This window comes from Triplophysa dalaica, chromosome 18, assembly GCF_015846415.1.
Source record: "Triplophysa dalaica isolate WHDGS20190420 chromosome 18, ASM1584641v1, whole genome shotgun sequence".
NCBI classification, from domain to species: domain Eukaryota; kingdom Metazoa; phylum Chordata; class Actinopteri; order Cypriniformes; family Nemacheilidae; genus Triplophysa; species Triplophysa dalaica.
In genome coordinates this window covers 11113090-11133056 of record NC_079559.1, presented here as the reverse complement: position 1 = coordinate 11133056, position 19967 = coordinate 11113090, and the positions used below count along the sequence as shown (strand labels likewise).

The following is a 19967-nucleotide window of genomic DNA, read 5'->3' as shown; positions in this document are numbered from 1 at the left end:
AATTGAATGTGTGACATGTCTTAACTGAATGTAACTTGGCCAAAAATATCTTTAAATATATCAGTGCCATTGTTTTGTCTCAAGATGCACACCAGTAATGTATTCTTCTAAAGCACTTTTAGAAATTCAATTCAACTAAGGGATTTTTCTGGCTTGAGCTAAACCGTGTCTGTTAAACCGGGCATCCGCGAATGAACTGGTTCTCAGAACATTAAGGAAGATTTGAAGGCCCTTTGTGGTTGTTGAGAGGAACTCAGCAGGAGCAAATTTTCACATGTCAAAAACAATATTTCTCAGTATTTTCCTCATCAAATTAAACCGTGTTAACACCAGGTTCTGGCGCAATTCATTAGTCCCGCTCAACACTACATTTTTTCTTAAGTACTAATGACAGATTAAGTGCACCGTGAATGTATGCCGCTCGCCGAGTTAGCTGACATCACATGTATGAACAAATGAATATGAAAAAAATCAATCATAATATCTAACAGAAATGTTTGAGCCAACAACCGGTTTTCACGGCCTTCATAAAACTGTTCCCATGCAGACAGACGGAGAAAATGACTGATCATTTCTTTCAAGTCAGTTACGTAATTAATGAAAACCAGCGTGCTAATGCAAAGCCATGTTGAGGATCGCAGCTTTCTGCATCAGTTCAAGATGTGTCCTGCCAATTTACTGTACACACTGGAAACCGTTCAAAGGATCTGAGCGTTTTTACATTTCAAAGGAACATACATTGTTGGACATCAATAATTCTAGGACACGCATGAGAAAAATGACACTATTCTGATGGAACTTTAACACGTCAAGCTTCACACAAGGAAAAACACCTTTGACAGCCAAATAATTCATTTCAACATGAATATACAGATCTCAAAACAATCTGATTATTTGTAGTCAACGTTTACATTTTTTATGGTGGGATATATCCAAACATATTAATTGGATTACAAAACAACTGGTGCTGTTTGTAACTTTAGGAGGATCTATTGACAGAAATGGAATATAATAAACATAACTATGTCTTCAGATGTGTATTAAGAGCGTACGTAATGAAGCTTTATGTTTTTATTACATCAGAATGAGCTACTTCTATATATAAAGAGCTCTTTTACAAAACGCATTAAACGCCACATTAAAAAAAATGAGTTTGTCATGCCATTTTGCTGTTTACTAAACCTATTCACCTCTCCATCAATGTTTCATCCCAAATCGCTATATTCCCTTGTTTAAAATGTTCTGCAAGATGCAGTTTCGTTCTAAAACGCTATAAGTGCCGAACCTGTTTTTAGCCTAATTGCGATATGTCCTCTCGACCAATCAGAATTCGCTCGTTAGTGGTATTTGTATGCACGTTATTTTAAAATGATTTGTTGTATGTGGTGGAAAATTTTGAAACATGAAGTTGAAAATATATATTTTACTATTTAGTTGGTTACTATTTATTTTATTTGGCTGTTAGTTATTTGATTCATTTGCATTTATTTGATTTATATTAATTTATAGTATGAGTCCCTGATGTCATATGTCGCATGTTCTCTTGTTTGTTTGTTTTTAAAAAGAAATAAACCAACATTTTTTGAAAAAAAGGATGGATTTGTAGCGTTTTGAAAAAAATTAAAATAAACTTTGAATTTATAATCAACAACATTGTTGTTTCATTTAACAATCACTGTTTAACATGTTCAGACTGAGTCAACAGACCATTTTAACAGGATAAATTGAATATTAACAAAATGTATGGGTCTAGGTGAAAAAATGTCAATTTCATGAAAACTATTCATATGGATTTATAGCGTTTTGGAAAAGAGCTCTTCATATATTTCTTTATACACCGCGAGTCCCCTTACATGGAATTCCCAGTGTTGTTTCTACAGTTGCCCTAAATTGACAAACTGCTCTACAATAAGAATGTAAAAATAAACTAACCAGAGCACTTTGTGAATTCAGTGCAAATAATGAGCCGCACTATTGACAGCGATCCACACTTAAACCGAACATCCCCCTTACATTTTATTTAATTTGTCCGCTTTTTCAACTTTTTAACTTTTAGTGTTACCCTTAATACAGACCCTTAAAACACCTTAACATACCCATGAGCCCATGGAAAAGGCATTTTTTATTGTGTCTGCTTTTTTGTAACTTTTGTTTTACATTATTGGTCAATCAACTATCACATTTATAAAGCAAAAGAACTTAATAACTAATCCATTCATCTTTTGGATTAGTTCAAATTGGACCTCATAATCCAGCCCCACAAAGCGGTATAAACTATGTTTTCCTAGTTTGTATGATCCTAGAGATGTTTTCTCATGAGGTTAAGGTAGAAAATAATCGTATACATATTTCCCCAAGTCAGCAAATACAGAATGTGTTCAAAAACACCAGCATCCCTCAACCTCCCCTTGAGCGGGCAGAACGCCAGCAGGCACCCACTGTGCCAGGCTTAGGTAGAAAAAAGGTTTACGGGACAGCAAAACCTCCCCTTTCCAGCAGTCTAGAGCAGCAAGAGAAAACCATACAGAGTGTGATGGAATGCAAATGAGGAAATTGATATAAACGAGACATTTTTATCCCCTAGGCGAGAATCGAGCACTGAATCATCCGAGCGCTGATAGTGAGCTCTGTTTGGTTTTACTAGTCTCTGCCGGGAAAACGTTTTAGGGCCAATTAAGAAATCTCAATCCCGTCACATTGTTGAATTCCGTCACCGGAGTGCCGAGGGATGATTGCATCTTGGCAGGGTGGCCATTGTAACAGCTGACATGAGAAAGTCAGACAACTGTGCGATTTATTTTATTTTCCGACACACCAGACATTGAAGTGGCACGGTGAGCACTGCCAACGGGAGATCGGCTGGTGTGAAAGGCCGCTGCAGGGTGAATAAAGAGCTCCTTTCAAGGTGTGAAGAGTCGGTGGGAGGCAGAAGATTTTCTTAACACTGGACCTTCACAGAGTTCCCCTACACCGTGCTACCTCATCCAAATTCACAACTCTTGATGCAGGGATACGTTAGGTTAACGCTGGCGGTCTCTGGGTGGCTATTAGCCCACTACATCAGCATAGCTGCATTGCCAATGTCCTGCCTTCATATGCACAGTGTAGCTTCTGTAAGGGCCACTATATAAGATTCCAAAGTTAAAGCACTATGACCTTTATTCCTTTTATATAATTTTGTGAACTATTAATAAAGTGTAAAGTCCAATGCAACAAGTATTATAGAATTATAAAGGAAATTATGTCATTTGTAGTTCAAACTTCTTGAATCCAATGAAAGAAATATATTTAAGACTTATCAAGTCTTTTTGCATACCATTTGCTGCAGCCCCTGCAGAAGTTTCTGGAGAAAGCTTCTCAGACCATTAAGGTGTCTGCTTGTGTCCAGAAGGGTCAAACATGATGTATTTTCACCCCAGCTCACTGCTTTGGTCGTCCAAAACTGCACTTCTGTCTCGGAAAAAGCAGCCATTATCTGATATCTAGAAAGACAAATCAAAATCTTGTTAAACATTAAGACAGGTGCATCAAATCCTGTTGTCACGTTTCTTGTCCTTCTGCTATAACATAGAATCTAGATTTACCCTTTATGATTCCAAACTGTAGACAAATAAACCATAACTGTCTTCTATGGTGAGACAGGCAGTCAAAATTTAGAAAAAAAACTATGAAAATAAATCTCTTACACGGTTTAATTGTATAAATATTAGTAATATATTATTAAAATGTATTTTTATTCTACATATAATAACATATAGAATTTTGTGCTATGTTACACGATAGGACACATGTACGGTTTGATTATTTTTTACATGTTAGATGGTTACAACATGCAGTTTAGACATGTTGCCGCTTTGTAGTCTCAATATTGATTTCATAACATGAAAAAAAGCAAATTCACCGGTTGTGTTCCATAAAAGTCAAACAGTGTTGGAGTAACATGAGCTGATTAAAAATGATGACTATTCCTATAATGCCTAATGCCGAAAAGACTGACAGGGTAATAAAAATTAGGACTACACTGATATGTAAATTTTGGCCAATAACCGATGATTATTTAACACTGGGGCCCAATAATCGATATATTGGCCGATATATAGTATCTAAATATTAATACAAAATGTTCTGCGACTGAAACAAAAGTAAAACAAGGTTACCATTAGTACCAAGCCTACTTTACACTAGTTAAAGATTCTTTAACTATCAAACTTTTCTGGTATGTTTATCTAATAAACTAATTATTGATGTTCTTCCAGAGCAACCCAAAAAAGCGTTCTTAAATAGCCAAATGTCTAACTGGCGTCAAGACAGAAAGCATTCAGACACCAATCAGCTTTAAAAATGTAGCTTTTGTTCCAATAATTTACATGTTTATAAATATCTACACACTGTACCTACATTAAAAAAGTTTTGCTAATAACAGTAAGTGAATGATCATGACAGAAAGACAGCACTGTGTTGGCTGTGAGCAGAGTACACCTGAAGTGGTTTAACCAGAGAAAGTGATTCATATTTTATCAGCCTAAATCCGATACCGATAACTTATCGTGTATCTCTAGTAAAAATGCTCTATTTTGTATACAACTAAGATGACAGTTGTATTCAGCAACTGGTGAGAAAAATGTGTTACCTATTAAGGCCAAGGGTCCTAAATTTGTCATCATTTCATGACCCTTCCCCTTTAAAAGAAAATATATATAAAAGAGGGACCATGTTGTGCACTAAAATCTTGCAGACTTCGCTCTTAAACTCCTAGAAAACTCTTAACTAAGCACTGAAGTATTTTTGACAAATAAACATAACCAAGTAAAGGTTGAAAGCATCAGTGGCGACATCTATGTCCTGCTGGGAGGCCAGATTCTAACATTACGAATGCGAACACAACACAACAGGGTAGAGAAAGCCCTAAAACAGCTTGTGTGTGCAGGAGCAGAAGTTTGTGGGTAATTGTTGTTCTTAGTCTTAATGACAGGTTTGTGAAAAACACAACAAGGAGTGTTTTTATGATCTGCTCGTAACGGCACACTTGTTTAATGTCTTGCCATCGCCCCTGCTGGTAAAATCCCTTGGGTGAGACAACGTAAATATATAATTAGCCTTTCTATCCTTTTTTCAATCAAACCAAACTATGAACAAACGCTCCTTGTTGACTTGTCATCTCTGCACAGCTTTCACCGGTCCTTAGGGGGACATAGCTGCCTGGCCAATAAACTGCCACAGCCAAGGGTGTAATTTCCAAAACAGAATCCTGGTAGAACATTATCTGATTATGTGCAAGTGTAAAAAATGATTTGGGGTATGTTATGCACCGGAGAGTGTCAACATCGGCGTGTACCAACGCATACTAATGCCCTGAGCATGTGCCAATCGAAAGAAATGTGCAAGAAAAGTGACCACAAATGTATAATTATGCGTCTGATGAGCAACAGTCAGTCAAGAGCAGAGGAAACAAGTTGCCCTTGTTTTGCCTAAGTTGAATAAAAAAAGATAAAGATGGCATGAAGTGACTAAAGTCAGACAGCTGGTTTAGCAATTAATGTTGTGACAGAAGTTTCTTTTACTGTGCTTCTAATAGTTTTGACATTTCAACGCGTTATTACACTCCAGTAAACAATCTGAAAACCATGCATAGATCAAAGAAAACTAAGAGATTCTTATAATTAACTAATAAAATCATGAAAACCTTTATTTATAAAGTCCAGAGTCACAGAATCAAAGTCCCTTCTGGTGTTCACTTATAATCTCAAATTCTGTTTAGCCTGCGTTTTCAGGAGAGTCCGCTACGTGTCGACATCATTTATTTCACCTTCATATTTCACGTCGTGAATTTTTTTAATGTCAAGAAATTGAAGTTGTACAAAACACCCATAATTCAATGTACTGTGGAGTCAAACCAATATCATTATAATTTATAAAATAAATGATCTACTAAATCTGTGTAAGTAAATATCAGTCAGCATACTTACCAACGTACTTATGATCATTTTACTAATTACAAATGTTACAAAAAACTATAAAGTAAATATTTAGACAACATGCTCAAGGACGCTATTGATATATTTATATTATGTTATGTGGTTTTGTTTTGTTTTGTACAGAGAGCATTTCACCTTAATGACAGACTACACGAAACTTAACAGTACTGCGTAGAGTTACGTCGTTAATATTACTACGTCATGACGTTATTCGTGGCTATTCTCGCCAAACACCTCATTCATATTCATGAGCCAACCTTTCACCAAAGTAAGATTCGTTCCTTTCCATGTGCATAAAAAGCTGCGAGAAATGAATAACAAATATTAACGTTAACTTTACCTTAAACAAACAGAAATATGAAGCGTGTTCAACAGATGCAAAGATTTCCGCCGTTCAGTATGACAGCAAACGACTCTCACGACTCCCTTCTTCCGTTCAGTCTTGTCGGTGACATCCACCTCTTGTCATACTTCCAGAATATTATAAGCTTAAGATATGAACGATTATTAAATTGAACCTAAATGTTTTCGCGGCATAAACTGCTGTATGTTTCTGAACTTCCCTCTCAGACACTTGAACCGGATGTTGTCATATGCTATTGGCTGCGCCGTGAAAAGGGCGGGGCGAAGCTGCAGCATGGACTGAAACAGAACTGCTTGCTTGATGGAGGTTGATGCAGATAGTGAGGACATGCACGTGTTTTACTTCTTAGTTCAGTGCCGTTGTTTATTTTAACAATAAACCTAATAATGATATAGATGGTAATAAATAGTTTTATTCTACTCTCAAATATGTTGATGTAATGTATGATCCTTCATTTCTCTACTGCATATAGAAATACAGTATGACTGTTTGCAGTTGACCATTAGGTGGCACTGTTTAAAGGACTACAAACTGAAAACGCACTCAACAACTGTTACAGGATCTTGTGTAAGTGGATTAGATAAAAAAATTAATCATACTGGCCTGCAAACTGTTATGTGTTATTTCCCAAATTCTCACATTACTCCACTGTTTGGACATTTTTACAAGCAGGATAAATGCATTCCAGTTGTTTAACGTCATTCATGAAAACTGTTTGGAGGACTAATCTGATCTGTCAGATGGAATCTTTAAAAGAAGTGTTCAGGCTAGACACACACCAATTCAGTACGAACGTATGATACATTTTTACAGTTGATAAGAAATGAGCATTATGCACAATGAGAAATGAAATGCAAAATTTTGTTTTGATCTTGAGCCATGTTAGAGCAAAAATTATAAAATGATTATGTATGTATAGAGATGTATTGTCTTGCTACGACCAAATATCTTAAATCACAGTTTTACCTTGTGTTCCCAATTCTTCCACATTTAATTTCCAACTAATTTTCTTAGAAGCACCACATTCACCACCATGGCAGACGTTTCCAGGCATTCATCACAGTTAAATGATGTTATGCATTCAGTGTCATTTATTTCAGGGAGGTACATACGCTGAGCCTCATACAATGGCAAGGCTGTTCGAGGTCAGCAGAAAGCAGGATCTGGACTCTACCGCATACCAGCCTTCAAGAAGTCAGGGGTCTGTGCCGCTGTCCCCCTGGAACCGAAAACGAACGCATGGCAGTCCCAGTCTGTGTTGCAGGCTTTGGCAAATATCGCTTCTCAAGGCCACACCAGCAGATGCAGAACAGACGGATTATAAAACCGGGAAGTGGTTGTTTATATAAAGGTAATAGTACCAGATTTCATGTGAGCCTGTTTGATGAGATCAAAAGAGCTAAAAGATTGTAACCATGCAGGTTTGTTACATGTATGTTGTTATGTAGTGATGTAGAAAAAATATGGTGTGTTCTTAAAGCAGTCGGTGAGGCAGAGGCTGTTATTTGGGGAATATGTTTAAGGTGGGCTTGTGGCTCCAGATTAGTGCTCAACACCCCTGTGGTTTTCTGCATAAAATTGTGTGTGTGTGTGCACGTGCGCGCATGTTTTTCTTGTATTTGGGTGGTGCCTCGGCTAACTCACCAAATGGAAACGCTGCATAGACAAACCTCTTTGCACACTACCAAGTAAAAACAAATCATTTTAATCATATGTGTGTGAATGCGTATGTGAAGGAATTTATTTCCTTTTCCTTAATACATCAGTTAAAATGATCATCAGTTTTCCTGTAGTTTTGCTGTAATTGCAACATCTAACTAAATTATATAAATATAATTAAACTATTTGCTATATTGTCCAAACACACAACTGTGAGTCAATTTAGGTCAGTCTGCGGCAGATTCCTTTGGTTATTACATAAAAATACATCTGGCTTGTGCGGAAGTTCTTTAGTCATCCAAACAGGAATAAAGAACACACACAAAAATGCGGTTTGATGCATGGCCTTGAAACCATATGTGTTTTTCCTGAGCTCGAAATGGTGAGGGGAACGAAAACCGGAGAATGCGGGAAAAAAAAGAGCAAATGTGAGAAAAAGAGCAAGGGCGGAGGGGCTGGAATGATGAAGAGGGGTATTGGCAGAAGACCGCCATGTCCAGCACTGAGATCACTAAGTGGGTGGTAGGTACAGAGCTTCCCTCTGGCCAAATCATGAAAAACGCTCAAATCTTCCATACAGTTCGACTGGAGTAGGATGTCAACCACTGAAACCTGTCATGGAGCCAGAGACCGGGAGCAGCGCAGATGGTATTGCTGACAAATTAGTTCAGTTCGGATCCAGAGCGGTTTCATTTCTGTACCTGGCAGAGTGTCTCTTAACCACTTCTTGCCCAACAGCGACGGGATTATCTTTCTTTCCTCTTTTTGTGCTGAATGTTCCATTTCCACGAGAGGTCTCGAATCTGGGTTATACATGCGATGCGGTTGCACGTTGAATATACGACCACTCGTACAAAACGGTGAAGTCCCCACCAATATCTTTATTTATATTGAATGAAAATGTGCTGGCTGAATGCATTATTGCCGCCCACATGAACCAGAATCCAAGCCAGCTGGCTTCGAGCTGGATCCTCACTCACAGGGAACAGAAGCACGCAGACAAGGTGTGGCTAGACCAACCTGGCTTTCCATACGTTACCACACTACGAATGGAAATTGATTTCTTTTGTAAATAACCCTCAAATTAGACTAATACTAGTCATGTTGCAACATTTTAATGTCCGTAGCACCTATGCCAGACCGAACAGAGCTGTAGAGCTTGTGAATCGATGTCACGCCACGTTGAATGTTGCGCCATCTTGGGAGGATGGCTGCTAGTTCTTTTTCTGGTTTGATAATGAAATATTGTAGGTCGGTCTTGCTGTGTTAAAAACTGTATCAGCATTACGCAGAGTCGTTCAGGAAAAGCGGTTCTTTCACTTTTTATTTCTCTATCAAACAAAATAAGTAACGGTACATATCAAAAGAATAATAGCGAGAGTATTATCCTCCCAAGATGGCGGCACCACTGTAGCATAGGGTTCAGTGTAGCACATTCTCTATAATTGATACAAATGATGGACTTGATACAAAAAACAAGAAATCCAGCGAGTTATCTGGAACAAGGAACAAGATGCTTCACTTTTGGTGTGCAGTGCACCAACACACACCCAGGTGCTTCATAAGGTTATTCGATGCCATAGAAGAAGAAGAACATTTTGGTTCCAGAAGGAACCTTTGACATCTGTTGAACCTTTCTATTTCACAAATGGTTTCCTTGTGGGATAAAAAGGTTCTTCGGATTATAAAAAGGTAAGAAAGAGATGGTTCTCCAAAGAACCATTGGCTGAATGGTTCGTTGTGGAACCAAACTGATTGTTCTATGGCATCGCTGTGAAGAACCATTTAAGCATCTTTATTTTTTAGAGTGAAGATGAACAAATACGACAGTTTAGGTTTTATTGTTGTGCAATAGTAGAAATGTTTTGCCACCTGTCATCTTGTCAAGTAAATCGACAGCCCCGCCCCAAACTCACACCATTGGTCAAGCTAAAGTTGCTGAGCCTGGCTGGTTAGGATGATTGCAACAACAAAGCAATGTTTTGATAGTGCCACTGATTCAAAATGTTTAAATTCATCATTTCTCTTTTGGGTGAAATCAAACTATACATTTTTACAGTTATTATCTCTATATTAAAGTAATTATGAAATCAAAGTTGACAATTCTTGTTTTTATTGGGAATACCACAGTGTTTACTAAAAATGATTTACTTATGCATGTCGTTATTTTTATTATAAGATTTTTTTTGAAGAATTATCCTCCTACTATAGAGGAAAATAAACAGTAGAACATGCATCAACTTAAAAAAGCATAAACCTTAAATTAAACATTTTAGCTTTAACGTATTTCACTAAAGGCATCACGCATTATACTATTAAATAGAAGAACAACCCTGCACCTGCAGAAAATAACCCCATCCCTTCAGCTAAATCCTATCTTGTTTGATTCGGGTTGCAGCTAAGCCCTGCACTGGATCTCCAGGAGCCAGATCGAAAACCCCTTTGTCGGAAAGAAAGAGTCACAATACAAGGGCTACTGCATTCAGATCCGATGACAAATAAGCATTGGAAGCAAAACAAATGTTTAATGGCCTCAAACACGAAAAGTAATATCCAAGTTCTGTTCGAAGGGAGCAAAAGCAATTAGACAGTAAAAATGGTATCAAGAGACTAGAACATCTTTCAGCAGCGAGATGAAAAAACAGATGTCCTGTCTTGCTTAGAATTCATAAATCTTGTCCGGAGGAATCCGCTGTCTGTTTCTTGGGGAGTAATCCACTGCACGGTCCCCATTACTCAAAAAGTGTGATCACGACTGGAAGAGACTTTGGTAAAATCAACGCTCAATATCTGTGAGATAAATCAATGGAGCTGGATGAGTGAAGAATGAGGAGAGTAGTGTGTGTTGTTTTATTCAGTGAGGTAAGAGCAACAGTGATTCAAGGACGGTTGACGGTTCAGTGACTCTGCTGTGTTTCAAAGCCTTGTGAATCCCAACATCTTCTACATGGAGTGAAATAGGTGATGTTTTTGGATGCTACAAAGGCAGAAACTCAAACATAAATACATACATAAGACAATTTATTTTAGTCCTCTAATATCAGTTACAAAGATAAGTGCTAATTTTGATTATTATACTTCAGTTCAGTTAAGTATACTTTATATGGTAAGTATACTTAAATCAATGTACTAGTTACGTAATTATTTAACTAGGTGGCTAATTTGTATGAATTTGAACAATCTTATTTGTATCGTACATTTTAGTACAATTTGCTCTCGTGGCCAGTGAGAGATGTTAAGTTTTGGGGTGGGATTAGAGGATGGCTTCACTATTGCTTTCTTCTATCTTCCTTTTTTGTTCAAAGATTCAAATCGTACAATTCATATGAATTAGCCATCTCGTAAAAAAGTTATGAATTTCTGTGAGATCAGGTTCATAGGACTAAACTGGTCAAATTTTTGTTACTAAAAGTATACTTTTAAATATACTTTAGGAACAGCCAGTTGGAAACATATAACTAATTTATAATTAGGTTTTTTCTTTGAACTGCAACTATACTACTAAACTTATTTTAAACAAGCTGTTTATGAGTTTAATACTTTTTAAGTTGACGAAAGTACACTTTGAAGTATGCTCTCCATAAACTACTGGTTTAGTAGTTTTCATATTGCACGTAAACTTGTACTGTTATTTAGTGAACTTAACATTATGGTTAGTTTACCATAATATTTATGTTATACTGTATGTTTTTGAGTTATATAAACTTGAATATATACGTTTTTTGAGACGTATGTAAAACTGCACGTGAGGAAAGAATTTAAGCAAACTAAGGAATGTATACTACAAACCAGGTATGTATACTAAGAATACTTATAGTATATAGAATGGTACTGTATGTATAAAAAATACAAGTTAAGACCAAATGACTTTTCTGTCAGCATAAGCATGTAATTTAAGCATATTTCTAAGAACAGAAAAAACACTTGAAAATGTGCACTTGCTCATTTTTAGTTTAAAAGAAGTGAAGTAATAGTGCACTAGAATACATTTATTTTTGGTAAGCAAAAAAAGCATGCAAACAAAAACACATTTTAAATTCACATTTAACATTATCAATATGTTTATTTCTATTACTGAACTTCTCCCAGTGCATTATGGGATTACCCCTCTCCATAAAGGATACATCTGATCACCAAAAATCTCTTTATTGGGTTTACGAGAGCTGTGATCTGTAAGCCATGTGTCAATGAGATGGTTTGTGTGCGCACGTAATGTCATCATCAAGAGTAAATTAAAAAGGTGTGTTTTTGTTGTTAGCTACGAACATAATTCTTCTTAGTCCATCTCGACACCGTTGTCTTCCTTGATGATTAGAGAGGCATTGTATAGTTGAATAATAATGGCTAACACACCAGAATGGATAATGATCATCTGCTTTTTGTTTCAATCTTCACTGAGGTCTTTATTGGTCTTAAATTTGAGATAATGTGATACATATGGTCTTCCTCTGCCTTTATCTTTCTCGCACCTGTCAAACTTTCATTGTCTATTGTCTTTGCGCTTACTCTTTCCAATTCTACAATTCCCTCTATAATTCTTTCTCCAATTCTTTCCCTTTCCACACTTACAGAGACAGTCAATGAGTGCGTTTTTTTCTTTCCCGGGCTGTTTTTTTTTGACAGGCCTGTAAGGGAATGACAGATCAGCACCTACAAGACCAGACGGCACAGCAACGGAAATGATCTGCACTCAGGGGTAAATTTACTGCACAGTTGTGCTACTTTCACATGGAATGTTTCACTTCTCAATACAAAGTATTTGTGCAGAAAGACGGCTGCAAACAGAATTATTTAAGATGTCTTGGTGAACCTTTATATATAAAGGTATAGCACAATGCATTACAAACCAAAACATTGGAGTCAACATGTGATAATAGATCATGTTACCACTGCACTTAAATCAATCTTGATGAATTCTAACTTCAGTCAAATCTATGAAACTATGCTTGGAAAACAACTTCTAAAAACATCTGAATGCCAAAGTTGCCATCTTTACCATGGTATTTTTTCTTTTTTGGTGTAACTTTGAATTTCATATTTAGAAAATGTTGAAAACTACCCGATAAATCTTTAATCCTTGTGGTGTGGTGTTCGGGTCTGTGGGACCCATCTGCAATGTTAAACAAAAGATAAACGATAAAGTTGGTTTTTGAACCATTCATGTTTATAAGATAAACACTTTTCCACCCATATCATATTTTCTTTATAAAACATTTTACCACAAGTTCTGAATAATACTTTTGATAACAAATGTGTTTTAACACGGGTAAATGACGAACATCAACCATTTCTTGTAATAAGGATAAAGTAAACATCTGTTGAGAATTTTACACATATTTAGCTGTATTGATTTAAAAATCCAACTAATCATGTCGGTCCACCAGACCATTGATTTAGTAAAAAACAAGCACATCAACACATTGACTTTGTAACAAGAATATGATCATCATACATAGATCTTTATCGATACACTCATAAAGATCCTAAAAAATAAAGTGTCTGTTGGGGACTGTAAGCCTCCACAACCTTGTGTGGCAGGGTTGCCAATTCCTCAGTTTTCATGCGGAATTGGATCACTTTAAACTTCTGCTATGAGTTGTTTTATTCCATTTCTATTTTAAAGTTGACGGATTTTGTTAATCTGCTGTAAGTTTTTAAGCTATGATACAAATATATATGAAAAACACATTGTTTATTTTAATTTATATACAGTGATTTTAAAGAAGCGATTGTGTGTAATGCATAACAGGGTATGTAAAACATGCATTTGTTCTGTATAGTGGTGGCTTATTTAAGATTTGGTGTTGGGGTCATTGGCCTATACTGTTGGGCTAGTTTTGTCACACAGATCTGGCAACCCTGATGTGTGTTTACGATGCTGCTTTCACTTATTGAGAGTTTCTCTATCGAGCTGTTTTACTGCAATTCCAAACATTTTTCAGCACAGCCCTTTATTACTGGGCGAGGAAGCAAGGGATTCATTGGGGAAGGAGGGAATGGTGTGTGACCAATCTGAACCAGCAAAGAACGCTGATGTTTATGTTTACTAATGCATTGCTACGTTTCGTTTTAACAGAGATTTCCAGCGTGGCTTTGGCTGAACAGTCTTGTTGGGATTTTATTAACAAATGCAATGATCAGAACAGAACCTTGCAGTGGTTCAGTCTGACATGAACCAAATGCAGAAGAGCTTTTAAAACATCTTGCTCTGATCAGTCTTTATATGTCCTACTTGGCCTATATGTCTGATTGTGTGTGTGTGTGTGTGTACAGTATGTGCGCGTGTGTGTGTTGAATTAGGGGGGATTATAGGTTGTGGGGGTGTGCGGTGGTGGAGGGGGATTCAATCAGCGATGCTGGAGTGAACACTCTTTGATTAAAGTAAACGTATTGGTCTAACACAAACAAGCATGGAGCGAGAAGCGATGCCAAAACGCAGATGGGCTGACAGAGCAATCACTGACAAACGGCTCGCGGTGGTAAAAGGGCCGGATCTTGATTCATGGCTGCACTCTGCACAAACTCCACACAGACGGTATCACAGCCCCACATCTCTCCGCAGAGCTGTCTCGTACGATGTAGTCACACAAAATTAGCAACATTTGATACACATTTTCAAACACTTTAAACAAATAGCTTAACAGTTCAATGACAAACTGTGCTGGCAAACTAGCTTTGCTGGCACGAACAGATGTTATCGGCTTTGAATAACGCTACGTTTTCAATTAAAGGTGGCTAATGAAAATTCAGACTTCATGAGGTACAACACTAGTGTACATACCATGAGATGTTAACCAGTGAGTTGTAAACAACATAACAACACACTCAAAGCCCGAATAAGACTGATTTTCATCTGTTGTAATGAATGAAATATGTTGTGCCAAATCTCATCTTTGTGATACTAGAATATATATTTATACATGCCCCATTAGTCACTCTAGGCCACTATAGATGGTTTCAGCGTCAACAACAAACGCAAACATTATGTGGCCCAAACCTCTGTAGACCTCTGCAAAAAATTCTTAGCTCTTAATAGTTTAATATAATTAAATATAATTCATATACAATCAGATTTTCATCTAAATTAATATTAATATACAATTAAATTAAATTGTTTTATCATAACCAAACACAGCCGTTAGTTTACTTCGGGCCACTGTCTATACTGAATATGAATGTCGTCCGCCATATTGGAACTTTCAAAAGCAGGCTGTAAACACTGGAGATCAAGTTAACTATTGCTGTGTAGATCTGAACATTATCACTGCCAAACACAAGAATAATGAGCTATGAAAACAAAGCAACACATTCTCAACTGTAAAGTTGAATAAAATCGCTTTGTGCGGTTCACTGCACAGAAAGTAATTTTTTGAGATTTTTACGATTTTATTTCACAGAATCTGCAACAAAATTGCAGTTTGGGCAAATTTACGAGTAAAAAATATGTAATAATGTAATTTACTTTATAAAAAAAAAAAAATTCTGGCACCTCAGCTGATGGAATATTACCATTTTTTACAGGATTTTTATTACAGTTCAGTTTTTTTTACAAATAGTGTGTTTTCACTTTTCTTGATGTGTATTGAAAAATATAAGCATTTGCTTTCAATACATTGCATTATATTTTCCGCATATTCACATTTTCTACATATATTTTATTTATTTTTGTTTTGTAAAAAAAAGCTCATAACGTTTTCTTTTTCAGGTAACAACAGGAGGATATCGTGGACGTGACGACATGTTAAATAATTGTACAAATAAAATGAGGATCATTTCTAAACAAGTCGTTCATTCCACTAAGCTTAAGATACTCTTTAGAGATTCGTTTAAGTTGCTTTTGAGTCCTTTTTTGAAGAATGTGTTCAATTATAATTCAATTAGAAAAGAATCTGCGAATATCCCCCTTTGTGTCCTTGAAACAACTGTGAATTCGGAAGAGCAAATATTAATTTTTGAATAAATAAACCTTCATTTTTGAGTCCATGCAGTCACAACATAACTAAATGACAACATTTGACCTTCACCCTCTTTGCATGTGCAAGGTGTCAGGTTGATGAGACACCCCCCCATTGCTCAATTTTCCTTACGCTTGCGTTCATCCATTTAGCGATTGACCAAGACCCTCACGCACACGTGTTTTTAATAGGTGCTGAGGATTCAGAAAGGAATTATATGGAAGCATTTAACACTTGTGCTCGGAGCTAAGCGTTGCTCACACATAGATGGCAGACTGTATGAGCCCGTTCACAAACCTCGCCCAGTGAATCTGAGCTAATGCACACGCCGGACTGAGTGTAAACGTCCGAAAATATACGAGGAACACTGCAGCCTCAGTGTGGTGTGGTCTCTCAGGTCCAGCGTTTCACACTGATTTCTCAGTAATTACTCTGTTCACTTTTGGCATGTAATCGTGATGGCTGTCGCTGCTGTTTCCTTTGCTTGGCACACTGCTGGTCGTGTCGAGCCAACCCATTGCACATAATGACAGCGGGACAACACACAAGCTCCATAAGACACGAGTGTAGCTCCACCTCAGGTTTCTCCAATGGCTTGGAGATTGACTGCATGTGTTAATTGTTATGTGTCAAGGCGCTGATCTTCTCCGTCATCATTCACTCACCCTCTCGTCATTTCAAGCCTGTAGAACTGCAGAACACAAAAGAAGATATTTGTAGTGGTTGCAGAACAACATAGGCACCCATTTACTTCTATTGTGTGGACACAAAACCAATGCAAGTCAATGGGTGCCTCTAGACAACATTCTTTCAAATATCTTCTTTTGTGTTCTACGGAAAATCATACAGGATTGATATGAGGGTGAGTAAATAAATTGTAATCACTTATTGAGAGTGTTTGGAAAGTTCACCCGATGTATAAAAACAAAGGTGTGTAATGAAAATAAATGCCACTTAATAAGATATATTCTTTGGTAATGTTATGACAATCATACATTTCACAGTGTGGTTTTAAGTGTTAAGTGAAAATTTCTCGGGGCACATTCAAAGTGAGAGTGAATGAGAGAAGTGCGAGCTCCTTAGCATCTGTTTCTCATTTGGTTTTTGTCCGTGTGCCAGAATCAATACAGCAGAATGCTCGAACAAAATCAGACTGCCATTTGTGAATGAGCAGAACATCCAAATTATTTACAAACAAGGGCCTCTCCTCATTACTCTCGCTCGTTCAGACTTGGGGCCCTTCAGCACCTCAAGCTGAAAAAGCAGTTTTTTATCCTTCGTCCAGCCCAGCCTCGTGAAATCAGATCCCCTAATTTTATTTGGATTAGCAGAATATTGCCTTCACACAACACTTTCGAATACACACGAAAGCATTTAACTTTCCTAAACCTTCACGCTCTCTCTCGCCCTCCAGATGACGTATATGTTTCCATAGATTGCTGCGTGCTTGCTGGCAGAGACAGAAGTTCAACAAAAGATGGGAGTTTTCTCCAGGAGGGGACATCAGCGCTCCGCGGGGGTTACAGAAAGAGGGGGGCAAATACCACATGGCGATGCTGCGTAAGTTTGTCATCTTTACAATAAACACATCTACATCAGCCCAGTGTAAACACGTGGTGATTGTTCCAATAGGTCTGGCATGCGGTTGGGATTGGAAAAGAACCGGTCGAGCCGAGTGAGTTTTGTGTAAGCATTGCGAGAGGTCTCGGCCTTGGCTCGCGCTTCACGATCGCTGGGGTAGAAATGTAAATACAGGTTTGGTTTACAGCACATCAGAGTAAATGATGCGAAATAAAATCAAAGTAAACAACATCAGTCAGTGTAATCATTCACATGGCGTCCTCCCCCACTGACGTGCCTCATTTGTATACCTATATGGGCCAAAATAGTTAGCCTTTCTTATAACAAGAGTGCTGAGGGATGGGACTGGACGTTTATGTAGTATCTTTAAATAAAAACATAAGATCTGTTCCAAAACTACATGCATACCTTCTATGGCAGCATCGCAACCATCATGGAAACTTTACTGTAAAAGCACGGCTCACAAATCAGTATGGTTATTTCTCCAGGTAGGAGACTTTAATCGCAAATAATTTAGAGTTTTATGTTAGCATATTGCTGAGCTTTGGCACAATCATCTATGCATTAAATACATTGTGCATAATGCAATCCCATAATGCAATGCAAGGCAGGATAGTCATTCACTGTAAAAATCCAATTTGCTAAATGTTCTCCCTACAAAGATAAATAAGTAACTTGAACATAGCATTTCAAGTAAAAGGAGTCAAATGATTGCTTTGCGTATTCTGAACAAAATTAGCCTGAATAATGTTTCTAACAAAGATTATTTTGTTGACTGGACTTAGTTTCCAAAATGCGTCAGAAAGTTTTCCCAACTTACAAAACAGTAAAAAAAGCGATTTAACAAGAGTTTTTCCCAAGATGGATTGCAGCATGTTCAATTCTGTGTTTCTTATTTGTTTTTCTTTTAAAGATTGGTGTTTTAGTTCTAACTGGCTTAATTAATGCTTTAATATCGTTGTTACTGTTTGTTATGTGTTGAGTTTAGAGATCTTTTGATGAATGATGGTTTTTGATTTTTACCCTGGTTGAGATTTGTGTGTTCAATATTGACGTGTAAGAGCATGACACAAGGTCAAAATCAGTTTGAAACTGTTATTTGATCTGAGTTCAAGTCTGTTTGAGGCAGAAAACATTTACAATTGTAGTAAAAGACAAATAATTTTGGTTTTTTTTATATTTAACAGTACTTGGAATTTATAATTTTGCTAATTTAACTTTTTCATCCACACAACAGAAATATGTGAACTACCTGAATAACAGTAATTGGTGGGACCATAATATCTTTATTAGAAAAATAAGACAATCAGCATTATATAAACAAACAAATTTAAGTTGGTGAAACAAAGTAACATTACTTAAAAAAATTAAATAATGTATGTTGAGTCAACACAAAAGACTTACTGCATCAGGTTGCCTCATTTTTTTTTACGTTGGTTAAATTTTTTTACAGTGTTTGGAACAGAGAAATAGATAGTCGAACCTCTTGCAAAAATTCAGTAAATAGTGCATGACCACACCATATCTATCAAATGTCTAGAACTGGCTGCATTTAGTTAAAGATAAAGTGTATTTTTGAAGAACTATATACGAACAAAATAAAAAATAAGGGTTGTTTTCAAACACCATTATATTTAAATATGTGATGTTTAATTCAGTTCAAATGTATTGTATTTCTAAGATTTTTACAATTTTGCATGTTTGCAAATCAGCTTTAGACCGTGTATACACCGGATGCGACCGGTGCGACGTGAGTCACGTGAAACAAAACTAAAGACAACAGAAACTCATTAGAACCCATTATAATTTAACATTTTGTAAAATTAAAACCGGTGCAAGTGTAAACACGGTGTAACAGTAAATACATATTAATAGATGCAGCAGAGACACGAGGAAGAAAGCAGCACAAAAAATCACAGAAGGGAAGGAAACAGGAAAACTATGAAATAATTAATGGTATTATTGTGATTTTATTCATAAGATGTTCATTAAAGTGATGCTTACTGTAAAATAATAAACAACAACAACAACAACATAACAATAATAATAAAAATATAAAAAATATGAAGATAAGAAAATCACAGCAATCACGAAAACTGTGAAATAATACTTGCAATTTTTTTGTTCAAAAGATGTACAGTATAGTAATACTAACTGTGAAAAATAATGATATAATTAGAGACCATAAAAATTATAACTATAATAAAAATAATAATGAAAAGCAAGTTTGTCAAATTTGCAGTAATATCGACAAAATTTGCACATTTGCAATAACTGCATCACATTTAAGCAATTTTTAAAAAGGCTATGAAATATGTCTATATCAAGCTAAGCCTGTATATGTTGAAACAGTTGGTTGAACCAATGTTGTGCTGTCTACTTAATCAAAATATTGCAATTCTGCTTGGTGCCGTTAAATGACACGTTTAAGGA

General features: G+C 36.5%; 1 protein-coding gene across 2 annotated transcripts in view; it reads right to left on the bottom strand.

Annotated features, from left to right (window-relative positions):
- fancc (FA complementation group C) overlaps positions 1–6533 on the bottom strand; it is a 53028-nt gene extending 46495 nt beyond the window's left edge. For both annotated transcript variants that reach the window (XM_056772744.1, XM_056772743.1), the window contains exons 1-2: positions 6316–6533; positions 3317–3482 (exon numbers count right to left, since the gene is read on the bottom strand). In XM_056772744.1, coding sequence (XP_056628722.1) covers positions 3317–3472 — 156 coding nt within the window. In that variant the 5' untranslated portion in view covers positions 3473–3482; positions 6316–6533. The remainder of the gene's footprint in view (positions 1–3316; positions 3483–6315) is intronic.
- Positions 6534–19967: the final 13434 nt, after the last annotated feature.